We start from the raw sequence: 20,644 nt of genomic DNA on the forward strand, positions 1-20,644 counted from the left end.
AAAGTCTCTATCTACAGTTTATTTCCAAGGATTAAAACTTTTTCCCGGCTGGGCGCGGTGGCTCATGCCTGTAATCCCAGCACTTTGGGAGGCCGAGGTGGGCAGATCATGAGGTCAGGAGATTGAGACCATCCTGACTAACATGGTGAAACCCCGTCTCTACTAAAAATACAAAAAATTAGCTGGGCGTAGTGGTGGGCGCCAGTAGTCCCAGCTACTCGGGAGGCTGAGGCAGGAGAATGGCGTGAACCCGGGAGGCAGAGCTTGCAGTGAGCCAAGATCACACCACTGCACTCCAGCCTGGGCGGCAGAGCAAGACTCTGTCTCAAAAAAAACCTTTTTCCCTTCACCACCTTAACTGCAATGTAAAATTCATGTGAATATGACTTTCTTGGACAATCTTAATAGTTCTAAGTCTTTACATGACACTCTCTTCCTTCCCAGATCGCTTCTTGAAAGAGACAGCTGCAGTCATCTTTGGTCTCAGGTTCTATAAAAACCCAGCACAGCCTTGGCAGGCCTCCTGGAATGACTTCTTGTTTCCTGAGGACCCACTGATTTAACAAACTTAACAAACGTAAATAACAGAAGCTATGAAAGAGACATTTGCAGTAAGCATTCTGAAGTTATGAAGCAACAAAAGTTTACTAGACCACAAAAATTTCTCTAAAACCATCCATCATGTAGAATATACAATTTAGCATGATAATAGGGAAAGTTATTAATTGTTATTAATTGAGGTCTACAGTGCATGTACAGGTTTTTAAACATCAACAGTCAAAACTGCTGGGTTACCACAATTTATTTCTGGGTCCAAACCAAAAAAGTCTGTTTATTTCTTGGGTGCACACTAAATGTGGCCACTGTGTTGGAGAGAAAATGTGGAATCAACATCGTATGCTTACAACATCAAGTGTTGGAATCATCCATAATCTCCACTTTTAATTTAGCTTGCTAGCGACCTTCTCTCAAGGTGCTATAGATTCTGGGCATCTTCCCCAGAATGCTTTCAGGTGGATGAGGGATGTGGGTGCATGAGTTTAAGGGCAGAATATCTAGCAAACCACTTGCTTTACAGTTCAAATAAGGAAAAAAGGGAGGAGTTCAAAGAAGGTTAGATCTCCCACTTCACCAGTGGCATCCTTTCCTTCTGCCTAGGCATCAGACCTTCTTCTCTAGAACTTTCTTCTGCCCCATGTGGTGGTCACTGCCCAGCTCAAGAGATAGCCCTGGAGAGGACACAGAGGCAACAAGGTCCAGAGACTTGCCTCGGGGTCACCTCAGGGGCCATTCCAATCATGCTTCCCCCAGTCCCTGAAGCATCTTCCAGCAGCTAACATGTTGGCGAAGGGGCCCTAAACCCTGCACTGCCCAGGAACTGTGCTGTGGAGTCTGGCCACTTTCTCTTATTGGGGCAGGCATGAGGCAGTGACTAAAGGGTCCTAAAGTTGCCAGTGAAAGCTCTGAGGTGGCTGGACCACCCACTGCATCCTTGGCCCTACAGAAAGAGGGTCCCATGGAGCATGCACAGAAGCAGCAAGGGGCAGTGTGACACTGGGGGAGGTACTAAGGATGGGGCGGCCTTCTGATCCAAGCAAGGATTCTTAAGGACCTCCTGGCTCAAAACAATCACTTCCTCTCTTGCTCTGATTCGTGGGCAATGGAGTCCCAAAGGGAGGCCCTTGCTTGCAACCTCAAAGGGAGGAAAGCCTGCTTTCACAGCTGGCAGGGCCTGCGGACAGCCAGCCAGCTACCTGCACCAACTACCGTCCACCTGTATCCCTTCACGTCTCCCCCTCTACCCCTGAGCAGCTGGTCTGCGGCGCTTTGGACGTGCTCCTTGCCTTGCATACACTCTCCCTCCCGCGCACTCAGTGGATGTGTCCCACGTGGAGAAGGCAAAGTTGGGAGGGGGCAGCCTTTGCGAAGGGCCACTTGGTCTGGGCACTTATTCACTGGGGTGGAATGGGATGGCAGCGGAGTAGGGGGCAGCCCCTCCAGGTAACCCCTGTCCCGCGGCCCGCCAGCATGGAGCACCAGGCCGGGCTGTCAGCGCGCGTCCGGCACGGAGCCCACACCCACCCACCGGGAGGTGCGGCGGGCGGGCGCTCGGGGCCCGGCCCAGGGAGGGTGGTGCCCGCAGCCCGCTCGCCCGGGCCTTGGGCTCTGAAACTCATGCCCGGGAGCCCAGGGCAGAGGAGGGCGGCGGGCCCGGGAGAGCTACGCGGTCAGCGCCTCCCCAGCCCCACTGGGTCCCGGCGTCTCCGGGGCACTGACCTGCCAGCCGCCTCTCCCGGACGTTCTTCCACAGCAGATCCCAGGCTCTGGCCGTGGAGTCCCGCAACTGCTCACTGATGGATCTCCTGAGCCGCGTTTGGCAAGGTTTCCGTTTGCTGGTCATGTTAGATCCCTCCTCATAACGACCGGCGGGCTCGGCACCGCCACTCCCGCGTGGCCCGCGACTCAGACTCCCGGCGACTGGGGAGGACGGACGCGGCACTCCCGCCGGGGTCCCGGGACCCAATGCGGGCGCGACATGGGTCAGTCCGGCGCCGGGAGGCTGCGCCACGCGCGAGGACCGGGATGCCTGGCCACCAGGAGCGCCACGCTAGGTCAATCTCTGCGCTCGCCAACTCCTCTACTCCTTTCCCACTTTCCTTCTCCTCCCCTCCTCCCCTCCGTTGGGCGCTCCTCCACTCCCCTCCCTCCCCTGCCCTCCCCCTGGCTGCCTCGCGCCCCACGCCTTCCAGGAGCGCGCTTCCCCTTCCCTCCCTCGCCCAACCTGACAGCCTGGTCCCCACGGCCCCCCACTCAAGAAGCTTCCAGCTTTCTTCCAGTTTTACCCAGAAATCAGGGGCTGGACCATATTCCTCCTATTTCTTGATACTTTCCTTTATTTTTCAGTTTCAGAAACTACCATCTTCACAACTACAACAACAACAAAAATTTATATATGCCACAGTGAGAGCATAACTCATCCCAGTTTCCCTGAATTCAAGTCACTTGAAGTCAGCTACTCGGTTTGGCTGACATTCTTTTGATGTTCAATATTGGTAAACTGAACATTATGTTAATCCTTCCTGATTTCTTCAATGAAATAATTATCTGGCTGCAAACTACAATCAAATTAATATGGTTTGAAGTGTCAAAATATTATTTCCATTGCATAGCCATTATGAGGAGGAAAATAACTTTAAAATATTAAGGTCAAACCATGAGGAACCTACCTAAAAGAGATTTACATAGTTTGAGAAAGCATTACAATCTGTATGCAGTTAAAGAAGTAGGTATTATGAAGAAGTGAAATACAAAAATAGAAGAATTTTAAGGTATTTTAGCCAAAAATGTAAAGTAGGCTTGTAGTTAGAAATTAACTCTGATTCCTGAAGGAAAGAGGGAAGTGTATTGGCTCTTTAAGAAGTACATCATCACTGAAGTCCAAGTCCACTTCCTGGGCTTCAACTCATTCATAAGGAGAAGACAATACTATCTCAGGCCTCAGGGTGTCCTGCATTTCACAAAGTGTCGTTTCTGAAGTGCTTTGAGGTCTTCCAAGAAAGTAACTGTGACAACATTTAACTAATTCAGAGATGTGGTTAATGCCTTACACCTCAGGTTTGGGGAGAGGAACACATTTTTCAAAAGGAATTTCTGAATTCTTGAATCTGCAAAATTGCTTGAATCTCATTTCTTTTTAAATGTCTTTGTACCAGGCTGCCAAATAAGAACCAAAATTTAATCAGATATTCATTTTAATTTCAGGTGCTCTACAGGAAGTTTGAAAATTAGAAGTATTCAGTCCTTCCTCTATTATATAAATTGCTACTGCCTTAGGGGGTGGAAACTAACCTCTAGCTAAAGTATTCCCTCTACACTTCTGCTACACTTCTAGCAAATATTCCCTCCATCAGTTTATCTTGTTGGTAGAAAATGGGAATGACAGGGACAATGGTAAGAAATAGTCTTTATTGTCTTATTTTGTTACTTTAAATATTTTAAAATGTTAACTAGTGAAACATACCTCAGAATGAGCTAGAAAGTAATGAGATCTTTTTTTTTTTTTTTTTTTTTTTTTTTGTAGCATCCTGGTAAATATTTGAAATAGTCAGTTATGAAGCAATAAGTCATGGATCAGAAATGGACTTGAAACTGTGACAGCCAGTTATATAGACTAATCCAGATTGCTTTCTGGACCCAAGCCAAATACCCTTTTGATTCCATCCTCTGCTTTGTATGCATGTAGAGGTAACAAAATGCTCTGCAAAGAACAAGACTCCTGTTATCTTAAAGTGGCTGCTATACAGTGTAACAACAAAATGTTTAACAATTACATTCCCAGGAAAGCTGTGTATTTGACTTATAGAAGGGACCCCTTATTGAATCAAACAGAGGCAGTAGTTTTAACATTATACACGCGGGAACAGAACATAACCATTCTAGCTATTTTAGTGATCATTTAGCTCTCAAGAGCATGGGCCCCTACTACTTTCTATTCTAGCACGTATTTTATATTCAGATGCCATTGATTAGGGGTTTTCCTTAAATGACTAATGTGAAGACTAAATTCTGGCATTGCACATTTGTTTAGTTCTGGCTGTCGGATGGCCCATGAATTGAGGACTGTCCAAGAGAAGCCCAGATGAAAGACGGAAATGATCTGCCTGGAACAGGTGCCGGCTGAGCAGTGTGTGCCACCCAGCATGGCCCAGCTCTCTGCCAGCCCCGGCTGCTGGCCCTGTTGGAAGAAACCACACAGCTGTGCAGATGGAGCTGCCACAAATGCCAAGTGTTCCAACCTCAATAGGAACCTCAGGGCTACTTGCAGTCATTTGTACAGCATCCACTCTCATTCTCCTCAAGATCTGTTTTAAAGCTGAACCTTAGGTAGAATCCCCTCTGGGGCCTTCACCAGATGAAAATATCACCTACTTCAGAGAAAAGAACTCAGGTAACCCCCTAGCCCTACCTCCCTTCTTGCTTAGAATCTTCCCTTCCATCTCAGTGGAAGAGGTATTGTTCTTCCAGCCCGAGACCACGCCCCTCACATGTGTTGGGCTTTCTTTCCCTTCTTATCCCAACAGGGACTTTGCTACATGGGTTATTTCCTCTCCTTCACAGACCCTCAATCTCTCGCTCTCCATAGGCTCAACCCTCCAGTCTCACCCTGCTTTTAAACAAACCAAAACTAAAACAACAGCAGCCATTCTAAAGCCCACTGCCTTTACCCTGTGTCCCTGGGAAGAGAAGTCTTTCCTTGTCAACACTGCAATCTGGGCTTCCTCCCTTCCTCAATGAACATGATCTTGCCAAGGTCACCAATAATCATCTGGTTGCTAAATCTAACGACGTGTTCCAGTTATTGTTGTCCTTTCCAGGGTGCATGGACCATTGGACACTGCAGCCCATTTCCTTCCTCTGACACAGGCTTGTCTCGTGGCTGTCAGGCGACACCCTCCCCTGGGTTCCTCCTTTTCACAGACGGCCTCACATGGTCCTTCTTAAGGCCTGACGGGCTATAGATAGACAGTATATGTGGTTAAGAATGTGGCTAAAGGCAGCGTCCCGTTTGATTCTGCATATGTTTCTGCCTCTCAATAGTACCTCCCTAGACGATTGCAGTATGGATTAAATGAAATAATCCATTTGGCACACAGAAAGGACCTAGCCTATGCTCCCAACAACAATACTATCATAATTACATTACTGTCCTAGCCCAAATCCATCCGGAGCCCTTTCAAGAAGCCATGCCTGACACCCAACCGAAATAGCTCCTTCTCACGACATCTAGTTTAGTTTTCCTGATAGCACTTCCACTTCCAGACATTATGTTTGTTTGTTTGTGGTCGGTCTCCCAGGCAGACTGTGAGCTCCCTGAGAACTGAGGCCCTGTCTGTCTTACTTGCTTGTGCATCCTCAGTACCTAAAACAGTCGCGGACAGTTATGGTCAGTAAATACTTATAGAATAAATGAATGATTCTACTCTAGGGCCATGTATTGTTTAACTTCCTGATGGGTATCTCCAGAACTTTCCTTCCAAACCTGCTTTTCATCTCTATTTCCTATGTGAGCCAACTGGCGCTACCACCCATCTAGTGACTGAGAGAGAAATCTAGAAGACATCTGAAACTCCTCCATACATCCTATATTGCTTCAATCTTTCCCCACCTCTCTATCTCCTGAGTAACCAATTCAGTTCAAGTTTTCTCTTTCCCTTCCCTGAATTTCAGCATAAAAAGAGTCCCATTTGAAAGCTCTTGCTTGCACCGCACTCTATGTCTTTATATATCAGCTGTGCTTGAATGCCCTTACTCTAATTTTTTTCGTCTTCACTCATCCTTCGAGATTCAACTCAGATGCACTCACATATCACCTTCTCCTTGATCCTTCTACAAATCCCAGTGGCTGGATGGGTTCCTCTTCCACTGTGTTTCTGCTGTGCTTTGGGGATACTGCCAGAGGAGCACTTATCAAAGAGCTAGAGCTAAGTGTCCTTACCTGTTTCTTCTCAGTTGTCCCTGCAGTCCTGAGTTCCTCCAACTAGGACTAGTACAGGACTTTTATTTCTCAACCCCTTGTACCTTTTTCAGTGAACAGCACATAGTAGGAGTAGGATCATTTACTGACTGAATGACTATTCCTATAGTTTTAAATGACTGGTTACCACTAGGATCCTCCTTAGGATAAGTGAAAATTTTAGGAATGCTTATGCTGATATTGCTTCATTCTCATTAATTATCACTCTCTTCTTATATAATGTTTATTAATTTTAAACATAGAGGTAATACATACTGATAATTATAGTTTTTTAAACACATAAAAATTATAATAGAAACATTAAAAGTACCTGTAATATTACCAAAAAGAGAGCTGACAACATTTGAAAATTGGCCTTTTTAGTTTTTTCCTTGCATATTAAAAAAACTTGGAAGAGTTTTTATACCAAGTTTTTCATTTTTTTCACTAAGCAGTAGATTGTGAGCATTTTTCCAATGTATTTTCTTTTAAAATATAGTTTTTAATGAATATCTAAAATTCTGTGGGATAAACACACTATAATTTATTTTAAAGCTTTCACAATTTTGGACATTTTTCTCCAAATTTCTAAAATTACAAATAATCCTGTGATAAATAACTTTGACAAATGAAAAAAATACATATATTTTTCTCCTTCCCTTACTGCTATGTAATAAGAACCATCACCATTGCCTTTCACAACCACAGGCAATAAGCAGGACTTGCCGCCCACCACCTACACATCTGAATGCCAACAACTCTGCAATTCCATTACATTTTTATCCCTTCCACTTCCCTCCCATGTTCAACTCTGATTCTGTGCCATCACCCCCTACAGAAGAGTGGAGAAGCACATTCCACGGTCTGCTTGCTGTGGTATTTTTTTTGCTGGAAGCCTTTGCTTGAGAATAGAGCCCAATTTCTAACTGTACCAGGCCAGGAATCCTTCACCAAGAACCCATAGTCATAGTGCATTATTTCATGTTGCTTGCAGCTTTGCTGTGGGGAAATACCTTTCTTGAGGAGACCCATTTTCCTTTGCTGCAGGGTAGAAGGGTGAAGAGCTCTTGCAACTCTTTCCCTGCATGTTCCCTTCCCAGGAGAGATGGGGTGTAGCAACTCTTCCTTTGATGTATCCTTCAGGCTCCATTTCAGGGACATGTTGTTGGAGATTGTGAAATGCAATCTCATATTATTTATTTCCTCATTTTAAAAGTGTTGCTGAAAGTTCTGGAGAAGCTGACTTTTCAAGCTGGGTCCTTGGATGACAGTCACCAATCTGTGCCTGCCCTGATTGGTCTATCTGTGTATCCCATTGCCATGCTCTGAATCTGCCAGTCTTTGAATGCTAACAATTTTGATTGCATTTTGGGTTTTGTTCTGTTAATTAAAAAAGCATCAGGCTCTACACTTTCTTGGAAGCAAAATTTAGTGTTAGCTGTAAACTCTGCATTGCCAATTAATAACTTTGGCTGTGTTTCACATTTCCCTGATGTAGACTGGTGAATGCTTTGAATCTTCAGGCTGAATGTCATATCATAGTCATCAACTTTACAAATATCACAATTCCTTTCTATATTTTCATGTACACTTTGGGGAACCATGATTACCATATGGGAGACCTTGGGGAAGTGTCTTACAAATTTCTGATGGCATTCACAGGCCATTGGATTGAAGACGTTTCCAGTGATTGAAATCATCTTGACATCACTTGTGCCATCCTTCAGCCTGTCTGTTTTATAAAGGTTGAGTAAGTAGCTTAGCTTAGCACACAACCTCGCATTAGCATATCGATTTAGGTAATTTGTTATGACTGTCTTAGTATACATAGAGTAGTTTGAGACCTCAAACATACACTGTGAAGCATTCTTCCATTGTTACTGAGCTTCTTAAGGTCAATGAACACATCATCTGAAGAGCACTGAAAGCCAGTCCCCAGTTCCCACAGGCAGTACAGGGAAGTGACTGATGGCACAGACAGAGGAGGTAGCCAACTAGGTTCATACCACGGCTCTGCACCTACTAGCTGTGTAATCTCCGTAAGTTACCCATTTTCTGAGTTCCTCAGCCTCAGCATCTATAAAATGGGGATTATAATAATGCTTACCTCATAGGGTTTTTGGCAAGGATCAAATGCAATAGTACATGCAAAATATTTAGAATGGTGCCTGGCATATAATGAGCATTCATTAAATTTTAATTGCTATTGTTGTTGTTGTTTGCCTAAACCATTTCTGCAATTCTCATGAGATTCCAGTCCAGCCAAATTCTGAATAGCCTCATGCTAAACAGCAAGAAGTCACTAATGAGTATTATAAACTAGCACGGGATGTGGGAGGTACGAGAATAGGATTCACATCTCAGCTCTGGGAATGATAAGGTGTAGGAGAGATAGAAGCTATTTAATCTCCCTAAACATAGGTTTCCTTATCTGTCAAATGCAGCAAAGAACTCTTTGTTCTACCTAGCCTGCTCATAGTTAAACCATATATGAGAGTGTTTTATAATTAAAGTGTCATCAAAATGAAAGGTATTGTAAATAATAGGAAAGTTTAGGGAAAATCCACATATGGAGCAAGTACATTTCCTACTTGCATGCATAAAAATATATTTATTCAACAAAGATCTTTATTCCTAGAGTGACACAGGTCTCTCCTGGTGGCCCTAATTGTGTTCCAACTGCTGACATAAATCAAGGCTGATTAAGTATGTTTACTGGTGTGGACAGTTGGAAGGGGCTGGGACCCTTGTCGCCTTCCATGGGGTAACCCTCCACTCCAATTATGTTTATTCCACAAATACATATTGAACAAACCTTTGGCATCTCTAAAGGCAGGCAGCATTTGTTCCACATTCTAGAGGAAAGTCTTTTGGAGCTATCTCAGTACTACCTCCCACCTTGTTAATTAATCTGTGTAGGTATGGCATTTTATTTAGGAATTTCATCTTTAATAAGACCTTGCTCTAGTTTAACACTACCCAGGATAATGCGTCTTGTAAGCGTTATTTAATATAACTAGCACATGAGGTCAACTGCTACTCCTTAGAAAAACAAAACAAAAGTGGCAGGAAAACAATTTCAGAAAATTTAAATGATTTGATCAAAATCATCAGCTAATAAGTTGCAGAACCAAGACTCAAATGTTTACCATCCATCTTTAAATCCAGTCTTTGGGAGGCCAAGGTGGGTGGATCACTTAGGTTAGGAGTTCAACTTTTTAAAACTTTAAGTGTCTTCCTGTTAGTGCCTTGTGATAACATGGTTAATAAATGAGAGTTATTAGTTTTAAGAGTATCTGGGGCAATGGAAATTACTTTTATTGTTTAATATACGTTTTCCTTCTGTCTACACAGAAGGACACATAGTTGATCCTTGAACAATATAGGCTTGAACAGCATGGGTCCACTTACATGTGGATTTTTTTTTTCAAAAAACGCTACACTGAGTGTGCCTGCCTCCCTTTCCACCTTCTCTACTTCTTCTGCCTCTGCCACCTCCGAGACAGCAAGACCAACCCTCTTTTCTTCTTCCTGCTCATCAGCTTACTCAACGTGAAGACAATGAGAATGAAGACCTTTGTGACGGTCCACTTGCACTTAATGAATAGTGAATATATTTTCTTTAACTTGCTTTAATGAAAGAATATAATATATAATACATGCAAAATAACAAAACATGTGTTAACCAACAGTTTATATTATTGATAAGGCTTCCAGTTAACAGTAAGCTATTAGTAGTTAAATTTCTGGGGAGTCAAAAGTTATACTTGGATTTTTGACTATAGGTCGGGGGAGCAGGAGGACCTGGTCCCCCTAACTCCTGCGTTGTTCAAGAACTACCCGAGACTGGCTAATTTATAAAGAGAAGAGGTTTAATTGACTCACAGTTCCACAGACTGTACAGGAAACATGGCTGGGAGTCCTCAGGAAACTTACACAATTATGGCAAGAGGCAAAGGAGAAGCAAGCACGTCTTACCATGGTGGAGAGGAGAAAGATAGTGAAGGGGGAAGTGCTACACACTTTTAAACAACTAGATCTCATGAGAACTCACTCACTACCATGAGAACAGCAAGGGGGAAATCCACACCCATGATTCAATCACCTCCCACGAGGTCCCCCCCAACACTGGGAATTACAATTCAACATGAGATTTGGGTGGGGACGCAGAGCCAAACTATATCAAAGGGTCAACTGCATTTACCTTCCATATGAGAAAATACTATATTTTCTATATCACTTCAGTAGTGGTCATTCATTGCTAATAATATATTTGTTGTAATTATTTTTATACATTATTTTGCAAGTACCATTTAAAATAAAAATGTTTGATATTACTTAATGTGTTAGGCCACTTTGTGTCACTATAAAGAAATACCTGAAGCTGGGTAATTTATAAAGAAAATAGATTTAATTGGTACATTGTTCTGCAGGCTGTACAAGTGTGGCACCAACATCTGCTTGGCTTTTGGTGAGGGCCTCAGGAAGCTTACAATCATGGCAGAAGCGGGAGCGGGCAGGAGGATCACATGGCAAGAGCAAGAGCAACGGTGAGGGACAACCAGCTCTTGTGTGGACTAACTGAGTGAGAACTCATTCATCACCAAGGGGATGGTGCTAAACTATTCATGAGTTATCCATCCTTATGATCCAATCACCTCCCACCAGGCTCCACCTCCAACACTGGGAATCACATTTGCACATGAGATTTGGAGGGGACAAACATCCAAACCATATCAATAAGGGAAAAACTACAAATCCAAATCCATCTTTGGAGTCCTGGGAAATCTTTTGGATTTAATGGATTTTATCGATAGCTCTATTTTATTTGTGTAACCCTGGACCTCTATTTTATTTCTCTTTGCATCCTCTGTTCCTAGAACACTGCCCGGCACATGGTGAACTCAACAACAACAATGACAACCACCACAACAACATAGGTTGTTGAATTTGATTTTCTTAACTTTTAGGTCTTAGCATAGCTGTCCCCTCTTTGGAAGCCTTTCCTGACCATTTTATGATCAAACTTCACTAAACTCTGACCAGAACATATGTCCACATAATATTTTGTGATTATTTTTTATTCCTTGCTTGACTTGCCCCTTCACTAGATTGTAAATCCCATAAGAGCAAGGACCTTGTCTTTCTTTCCAGACACTGATTGCCGGCACCTAGCGCAGTGTTTGACGCACACTAGATGCTCAAGGAATCACACGTCATTTACCAAGAAAGCTAGTGCCATCAGCGGAAATTATCAATCCTAGAAGAGTCTGTCCTGCATCACCTGGAGAGCTTAAATATTTCAACTCACAACTCCAGGACATTTGTCTCCACTCCACTTCACCCCACCTACTCCCAGGGACGCACCCCGGGCCAAGTCACTACCACTGTGCTTCCAGAATCTTGAAGCTTTATCTTAGCTTCTATATGGTACTTGTATCCTTTTAGCATTCCTCATCTTGTCTTGTGATCTTTGCGTTTGCCTTTCCTTTACTTAATCAGTCCTTTTCCTTGACATCATGCCCTCCTAGACTTGGGTTAAGCTCTATGAACCAAACTTTCAAACACTTTCTCAGTACACACACACATGCACACAAAGAGCTATTTTATTTCTTAGTTATTCCGTGCCTGTTTGGCAAAACCCCTCTATCTAGTCTTATGTGCAGGCCACCACACACAGTCAATGAAGTTCCAGACTGCACAGACTGATGACATGATGCCAATGGGGTGAGAATTATCAGCAAAATCTTTGCCTTGTCTCTAGCAGAGTCTAGTTCCTGTTCTCCAGGAACAGTCACAGTGGTTAGCTTAAATCTTCATCACTGTCCTCGAGGCCCTGGTATGCTTTCTTCCTCTTACCCTCAACACCAACACTTGTCAGATACTCACAGGGGAAAGAGAGGAACTGGCAGTTCCTTGAATGCACCACACTCTCTGCCTCAGTGCCTTTGCACATGTTCCTCCTGCCTGGAGCACACTGACTCTTCTTTTCTAAAGTTACGCCTAAGCCCCACAAAGTAACGGTTTTCTTACTAGATTGGATTATAACCCTCCTGAGGGTAGGAAGTGGATTTTTAATGTCTGCATCCCTAGTGGTGAATGCAGTGCTAATAACATAATAAATGCTCAATATATATTGACCGAATGAATTAAGAATTGAAAACTGGGGCTGTAGAGTGGGCTAGAGAAGTTAGGTATACCAATGCATTATCCTTCCAAATGTTGAAATATTTAGCATTAATTCATTAAAAACATAGAAAATGCACATACAAACACATAACTATTAAGTCGCAATTGATTAGCCATGAATGACAGGAAATTTCACAATAGCCATGCATTATGGGTGAATGTGATGAACAGTGTTTTGGAATATTTGATCAAGCTGATTAATTTAAAACATTACTTAAGGTCCTCCCCCCTCAAATCTACATTTTACACTTGATTAAACTAATGCTATCATAAATTAACCCCCTCCCTCAGCCAGGAACAGTGACTCAAGCCTGTAATCATAGCATTTTGGGAGGCCAAGAGTTCAAGACCAATCTAAGCAACATATGAGACTCCATCTCAACAAAAAATAAAATTTAAAAACATAGTAAAATAAACTCTTGACTCCACTCACACCAAAGTTGGAGTTTGAAGTGTTCTTTGTTAAAAGATAAATGCACAGTCATCAGTATTTTAAAAATATAATAAAAATGAATTGGTTACTCTTAATATTTAAGAGTTTATCATGAATTTAATGTGCAAGTTCGTTGTGTGTCTGAATGGGAATACAATTTTTTTTAAAATGTTGTAAAATTTAAGGGGAAAATTTAGGGGAAAATATAACTTCCTTGTGGGCAATGTGTGTGTGGTTTTAAAGGAGAATAGAATAACGATTAAGAAAGAGGAGCAAAAACTACAGGATATGGATGAGAAAAGAAAGGTAGCAGTTACATGAAACCAGGAGAACAGAGAGGGGCTCCAATACAACATATAAAAGGGCTGGAGCAGGAACAGAAACTGCGGGAATTCACTCTGGACAGAGGTGACTGCAAGAGGTAAAAACTCTGGAGACGAATCAGCTGGGCACCTTCCACACTGATGTGAGATGACCACAAAATGAACGGACTGAGGCTCATCTGAGCCTCAAGCAGTAAAGGTCCCGGGTTCCTAAGAGATGAGGGTAAGAAACGGAGGCTGAAGGGAATGGTGGCGTCTATGGGGAAGCGTGGGAAGAGGTGGACCAAACAAACATCCACAGCCTTGAGGCTCCTGATAGAGAAATCTAGAAAGTAACAGGAATTGGTAACAGGAGATGCTGGAAGGAGATGTTTTTAGAGGCTTTAATAGAGCAAAGGGAACTAGGCAAAATAAAGGTAGGCTTCTCATGTGCATCAACAGTACACAGCTGGTGCCTCTGCATTCAGTGCACAGTTATAAGGTTAAACTGTGCATCTGAACACCTCGGGATGCTGGATGGTGACAGTCGGGGCTGGAGGAGGGAGCCCTGCCAAGGAAGATAAGGCAGGTAGCAAGACTTGAGATTTCCCTCCTTGACCCTTAGGTAGTAGCAGCCAAGAGTGAACATAAGATTATCTAGCAGATAAAATGCCATGATTTCATCAAAGGGGCTTTGTAGATGAATAGTGAGAGAGTTAAATACTAAATGCAATTCTTCAGGTTTCAATACCATGAAGAATAAATCATGCTCACTGTAACCCTCACCCATGAACTATAAATTCATTGCAGGTCAGGTGTTGGACCAGTAAAACATTTTGCTTTGATTGTCTTCTCTCTACTTAGCATGGTTTTCTTGGTATAATTATAAAACATAATAGTTTTCACTCAAGCCATTAATTGCTGCTGCTGACAAATCCCTTTCTGTTATTTTCCTAATTTCTTTTCAATGCTTTTATTTTATTTTTGGTGCCACCCTCATGTTTTAAAATATTTTTATTAAGGTATTATCAGCATACTGAAAATACATCCATCGATAGTTTTCTTTTTAAAATTTTAGGCAAGTATTTTCTTAAAAATGCTGGTTGGAGACTTTTATCACAGGGTTATATAGAATTTTTTTCTAGGTATAGTATCATAGACACAGAATGGCTTATGCTTGCTCAGTATGTCAATGAATATATCACTTATATGTATAGATCACTGGACTACTATTGTCAAAAATGCTTGCAAATAATACTTCTTGCCATTCTATTACAGCTAGCTTAAGAAAGACAGGATCAAGGATAGAACTCTGTCACAGACCCTGGAGGGATTTAACAAATATTTCAGAGGCTGATAGCCAGTATGTTTGTTTTTAGATAACTGAATTCCCTGTAATCTGGACACTGTAAATTTTCAGAATGAGGTTATCTCCAAAACTTTCACTTTATTATTCTAAAAAAGATTATTTAGAAAGAAATAACTTCATCTTCCTGTTTCTAACCGTAGCTCTTTTATTATTTCTAATAAGGCCATAAAAACTTAATCAGGTACCTGCTTTGGATTTTAGATTTCTATTTTCCCTTTTAAATTTTCTAAACACCTGCCTAACCAACTAACTGAGATTTGCTTCCTTCCCTACCATTCATTCCTGCCATGTGGTGCTGGGAAATTTCCCCCTTAGTTCACTAAGCTCTTTAAACACCTGCAGCTCAGTAACAAGGATAGTATTGTCCGGCTATTTTCCTTAGCAATGAGTTGATTCACCTGTCAAGATAAACTTCACTGTACATATTATTGGACCTCTGGATTAATGCCTTATAAAATAGCACGTTTGTACAGTCCTATGAGTTTCATAAACATCAAACACTGATTTCATTTGATAGGCCGGATATTATATCAACATTTAGTGAAAGGAGCTTATTGCTGGGGGTTCAAAGATGAACTCTTATGAAAGCTAACCTTTTGGATTCAAGCTAAAAGTTTATTTTCCATGAGGGATTTTGAGTCATAGGACAGAAGGTTACCCATGGCCTGTGAGAGAATACCACTTAAGTATCTGGTAGTCTATGTCTGCCTTAAAAATACATTGAAATCAGTATATAGCCAAGTGATTAATGGCAGCATTAACAGCATGCACATTCATGATTCTTCTGTCGCTATGAGATAATATATCAAGAACAAGGGAAAAGCACATTTTTTATCAGGTCAGAGATGAGCTTTATCATAGTCCAAATGACTTAATTTTTGACTGCTTTTCTCTTACAAAATGTATGTTAGACATAAAAAAAGAATGTTTCCAGCTGTTTCCAGATCTTCTTTCAATTTATTTCTAATAAAGCACACATTTGGGTAAAAACTTCAAGCTGAGTTTTGAAACCTGCAGACAGTTCTCTGCCTTAAACAGTTAATCAATGACACATACAAGCTGGCTTCAATTAAATTCAGTCTATGATATCTGCAATCCAGTTAACTGCAGTAAGGAGAAAAAAGATTAAAACTATCACTTCCCAAAGGCGAGTAGCTCTCAAAAAAAAAAAAAAAAAAAAAAGGACAAATAGTAAAAACAACAATAAAACATACCTCATGTATTAGAACCCCCAGCAGTAAGTTCCTTACGGTTTCACAGCCATTTGTTTAATTCTTGAGCGTCCCATTGTTAGGTTTGCTTTAAGCTGGTCCATTTCTGCTTTCATCCTCGTGAGAAAAGCATCCCAAAGTAAGATGGCATCAGGTTGCCTATCTAGCATGCCTTCATCTTATTATATAATGTAAATCAATTAGAGGCAATTTTGGGGAAAACTCAGTTCTCACTGAAAGTATTTTTTTCCTGCCTGTATCCAATGTTGTAGTGAAGTGTGATAAAGATTTCTTTTTTTTTTTTTTTGAGACGGAATCTTGCTCTGTCACCCAGGCTGGAGTGCAGTGGCCGGATCCCAGCTCACTGCAAGCTCCTCCTCTCGGGTTCACGCCATTCTCCTGCCTCAGCCTCCCGAGTAGCTGGGACTACAGGCACCCGCCACTTCGCCCGGCTAGTTTTTTTTCTTTGTACTTTTTAGTAGAGACGGGGTTTCACCGTATTAGCCAGGATGGTCTCGATCTCCTGACCTCATGATCCGCCCGTCTCGGCCTCCCAAAGTGCTGGGATTACAGGCTTGAGCCACCGCGCCCGGCCTCATTGAACTACATTTAAGAAAGTGTGTTGTTTTAGGTGAATCTAAGGATTTAGTAATCTCTCACAATTAGTGCATATTAATTTACATCTGTCACGGCCAGATATGTGGCCATTTGGAAAAAAGTGTTCCAAGGGCCCAGTAACTATAAGAACTCTCCCTAGCTTCCTGATAATGTGGTTTGGGGTTTCCTTCCTCTTTCTTTTTCTTATTACTGCTGTTTGGTACTGCTTTTACCCCAGTCTCTCCCCCTTACTTCAAACACTTCTTATCTCAGGGGAGTAAACCCCATGACTCATATCTGCCTCCACTTCCTCCTTGAAACCCCCACCAACTCTTCTCAATGTGTCCCGAGCTAGGTCACATCTAACCAGCCTCCCTCCTCGATCCTGGCCCGGTGCCTATAACACAGGAAAACTCTTTCAGTGAAATGGTACTCCTGAGAATCGTAGATAGATCTATGCCAGCCCTCTTTATACTCAAATGTCATAATTAACATTCACTCACTCAACAAATATTTGTTGGGTACGTTCTGTGTCCCAGACACTGTGTTGGACACATAGTATAAAGGCATTATATGCATGCAGCTCTGTCTTTCACTATGGGCTTTCAAAAATTAAGAAAAATAATGGATGACCAGGATGGAACAATTTATCCCTGTTTCCTCCTTGCTGTTTTTAGCAAGAAACAGCAGCAGCAACAGCACCACCACCTTTGAAAACATCAAGTTCAGGAAACATTTACTGGACATCTACTATGTCCTGGGCTCTGTGCTTGGTGCTAGAGATAGCAATATAGGAACAAAAGGGCCTGTGCTGTGAAGGGTCTTAAACAAGAGTATAGAGTAGGAAAGCTTTGAGAATGACAGTCTGGACAGAAACAAGGTGGTGGCTGCGGATATGAGGCAAGCCAACTAACCCTCCTCCAACCAGCACTCAGAGAAGCCGGCCCAACATTTAGTGTGCCTCCCATGGGGTTAGGCCGGCAGGAATTTCCAGCCTCCAGGAAACTGTTCTGGAAGGCCCTCCGTACATTCCTCGTTAGAGATTCCAGCACAATCCATATATATCCCCTACTGGCATCTCTGACCAAGACCATGGGAGCCACCAGTAGCTTGGAGCCCGGGTGAGCTGCAGACTTGGGAAGTGAATGGGGCTACCAGATTTAGCAAATAGACACACAGGATGCCTAGTTCAATTTGAATTTCAAGTGAACAAACAAATAATTTTTCCCTATATGTCCCATAAAATGCATTGGTGTCTGTATTGTTCTGCATTTTATCCCGCCACTCTACAAGCGGGGTAACATCTTTACTTCTATTTAGCCTCATCGGGCATCCTAGACCAATTCAGAAGTAGCCTCCTCCCAGCCTTGTCAGCTTCTGAAACAATTGAGACATTTGGCAGGTGCCTCTGTTGTTTCCTTTTACTGCTGACACAGATGAAACCTTACCTGCTCCTTGATCTCCACTGCCAAATTAAATCTGGCCTTTTGCAGTGAAAATGCATACCACTCTTGCTGAGGCTTTCTCCCTTCAAATACCTTGAAAAATCACCATCTTTATTCCATTTCAGTGCACTTGACGTTAGTTACCAAAAAAATAATGCCCACTTCAAAAAAGCTTACATTTAACTTAAGAACGTTTTCTAATGGATCCTTATTTGTCTGTCCTGAGCAAAGTTAATGGTGTGGAAACAGATCTAGTAGTTCAAGGCAAATGGAAATCAACTTGAGAACATACTTTTCTTCTAATCGAATGTCACTTGTTTTAGGCTTGTACAAAGGATCTGAAAGCTCACTTTCTATTTGTTTTAAAATGTGTATATATGTTCATACATGCACATATACGTGCATTACATATATTTTTTACATACAGTTTTTTTTTTTTTTTTTTTGAAGGCAGTTGGAAGAAATTTCCCTTGCTTTGAGAGAAACTTATCATTAATGGAAAAGAAAATCCCTGGGCTTGGCTCACAGTTGCCCCTCAATAAACATCTGTTAAGTGATTCAAGAAATATTGATCGAGTCATAAGCTTTAAATTTTTTAAACTTAATTTCTCCAGATGTTTCTAGCGTTACATTCAAAAGACAAATTATCATGATAGCTCTAAATATTAGAAATAGATGGAAGCTGCATGATAAAGTACATAAGCATATTGTTCATGGCCTTTATCCTAGATGTTTTCCAGTTGAGCTCTGCTATTTGCTGGAACAAGTTATAGCTTCTCTCGTGTTTCTGCTTTCTTATCTGTAAAATGGGGACAATAATTTTCCCCGCCTCATAGGACAGTTGCAAAGATTAAATAAGATATTTGTAAAGTACTTAGAACGGCCTGGCACGTAAAACCATCAATCACTGGGAGCTTTTTTAAGTGAATCTATTGTAAACAGCTCTACTAACCACCTTTGATCCTTTTAGAATCAAATAAATGATTTGAATCAAATGAATTCCTAGAATGAATTAATTTTGATATTTATGGGTCACTTTTGCTGAATTTCCATACATCTCTCACTCTCAGCAGGGTCGGGAGAATAGGGAACAATGGTTTTCATGGTACAATTAGTTTCAGAAGAAGAAATACATGTACAACACTGCTAGTAGCATTTAAAAAATATCCTAGGATTTATTTGGTGCTTGGTTATAATTTAATCAGTATCCTGGTATTTTGCAGCATTCTTACGTAAAACAAAATTATATTTTCTGAAAGTCACTCTGTTTTCCTTTGACATATTTTCTTTTCTTGTTCTTTTTTTTTTTTTTTTTTTTGAGACAGAATCTCATTCTGTCGCCCAGGCTGGAGTGTAGTGGCATGATCTTGGCTCACTGCAACTCCACCTCCCGGGTTCAAGCGATTCTCATGCCTCGGCTAGTGTTACAGGCACCCACCACCATGCTGGGCTAAGTTTTGTATTTTTGGTAGAGATGGGTTTCACCATGTTGGCCAGGCTGGTCTTTAACTCCTGACCTCAGGTGATCCTCCCGTCTCGGCCTCCCAAAGTGCTGAGATTACAGGTGTGAGCAACCGCTCCCAGTCACTTTGACATTTTCTTTAAGTATAGAAAAAATAATTTCAAAGAAATAATTAGTTTTGTCTAAAAATCTGTCTCACAATCAAGATCAATCCACTTCATCTCTAAATAAACTGGTATGAAATATGCTCCCAGAAATTTTACATGGGCTCCTCCTCAATAAAAGAAAGGATTTCATTATCTTTCCTCCTTCAATGTCAATGCTTCTACCATCTGAGCAAAGAGATACTCTGAAATGCTATCCTAGTCTTGTCTATTCTCACCCTTACTAACATCTGAAAGTATGCTATAGAAAAGGTCAGCTTTTTTTGTTTGTTTGTTTCCATATCTTCTCTGGTTAAACCTGTTAGACACTATGTCCTTTCTGAAAAACCTCTGAGAAAGTGGACCCTCTTTGGGTCTGTGTATGAAGTTGTCAACCACTATGAATTTTAGACTGATGCCATTAAGGATTTCCTACCTACCAGAGAGCATTTTGTCACCTTGTCAAAAATATTTGCTATTTTAAGCATTATTTTTATATAAGCATTATTTTTTCATGGTGAAGGTTAAGAAAAATTTCAACATATAATAAAGAAACAATCTTTTGATTTCATCTTTGCACAGGGTTTGTCTGATTAAAAAGGCAAGAATTGATTAGTATGCTGCTTCTGAAAAGGACTCACTGAAGGAAGGTGCTATGCAATAGTAAAAAGGACACTGCACTGAGTTCCCTTCTGCTCCCTGAATTCTCATCCTTGCTCTGTCATTGATGAGCTAGAGAACGTTTGGTTGGTCCCTTAAACTCACCAGCTCTCATTTGCTTTCTCATTTGTAAAGTGAGAAATAAAATGGAGATCCTCTGAGGTCTCTTTTCTAAAATTATATAATGACAGGTACACGTTTTATACCTAATGCATGAACTCCTCATTTTCAATGCTGGGTTTTTATACAATACCATATCTCTTCTATTTCAGAACTGAAATTAGGAAAATGTCATCATGAAATTTACTTCTGTTTGAAT

At 41.5% G+C, this 20,644-nt stretch overlaps 1 protein-coding gene across 2 annotated transcripts in view; it reads right to left on the reverse strand.

Annotated features, from left to right (window-relative positions):
- STARD13 (StAR related lipid transfer domain containing 13) overlaps positions 1-20,644 on the reverse strand; it is a 557,856-nt gene that overhangs the window by 256,623 nt on the left and 280,589 nt on the right. The window contains exon 1 of one of the 2 annotated variants that reach the window (XM_005585616.5): positions 2,278-2,644. The exons of the other annotated variant lie outside the window; for it this stretch is intronic. Coding sequence (XP_005585673.3) covers positions 2,278-2,401 — 124 coding nt within the window. The 5' untranslated portion in view covers positions 2,402-2,644. Of the gene's footprint in view, positions 1-2,277; positions 2,645-20,644 lie in introns of those variants that run through there. 2 annotated transcript variants of the gene reach the window in all.

Source organism: Macaca fascicularis, chromosome 17, assembly GCF_037993035.2.
Source record: "Macaca fascicularis isolate 582-1 chromosome 17, T2T-MFA8v1.1".
Classification (NCBI taxonomy): domain Eukaryota; kingdom Metazoa; phylum Chordata; class Mammalia; order Primates; family Cercopithecidae; genus Macaca; species Macaca fascicularis.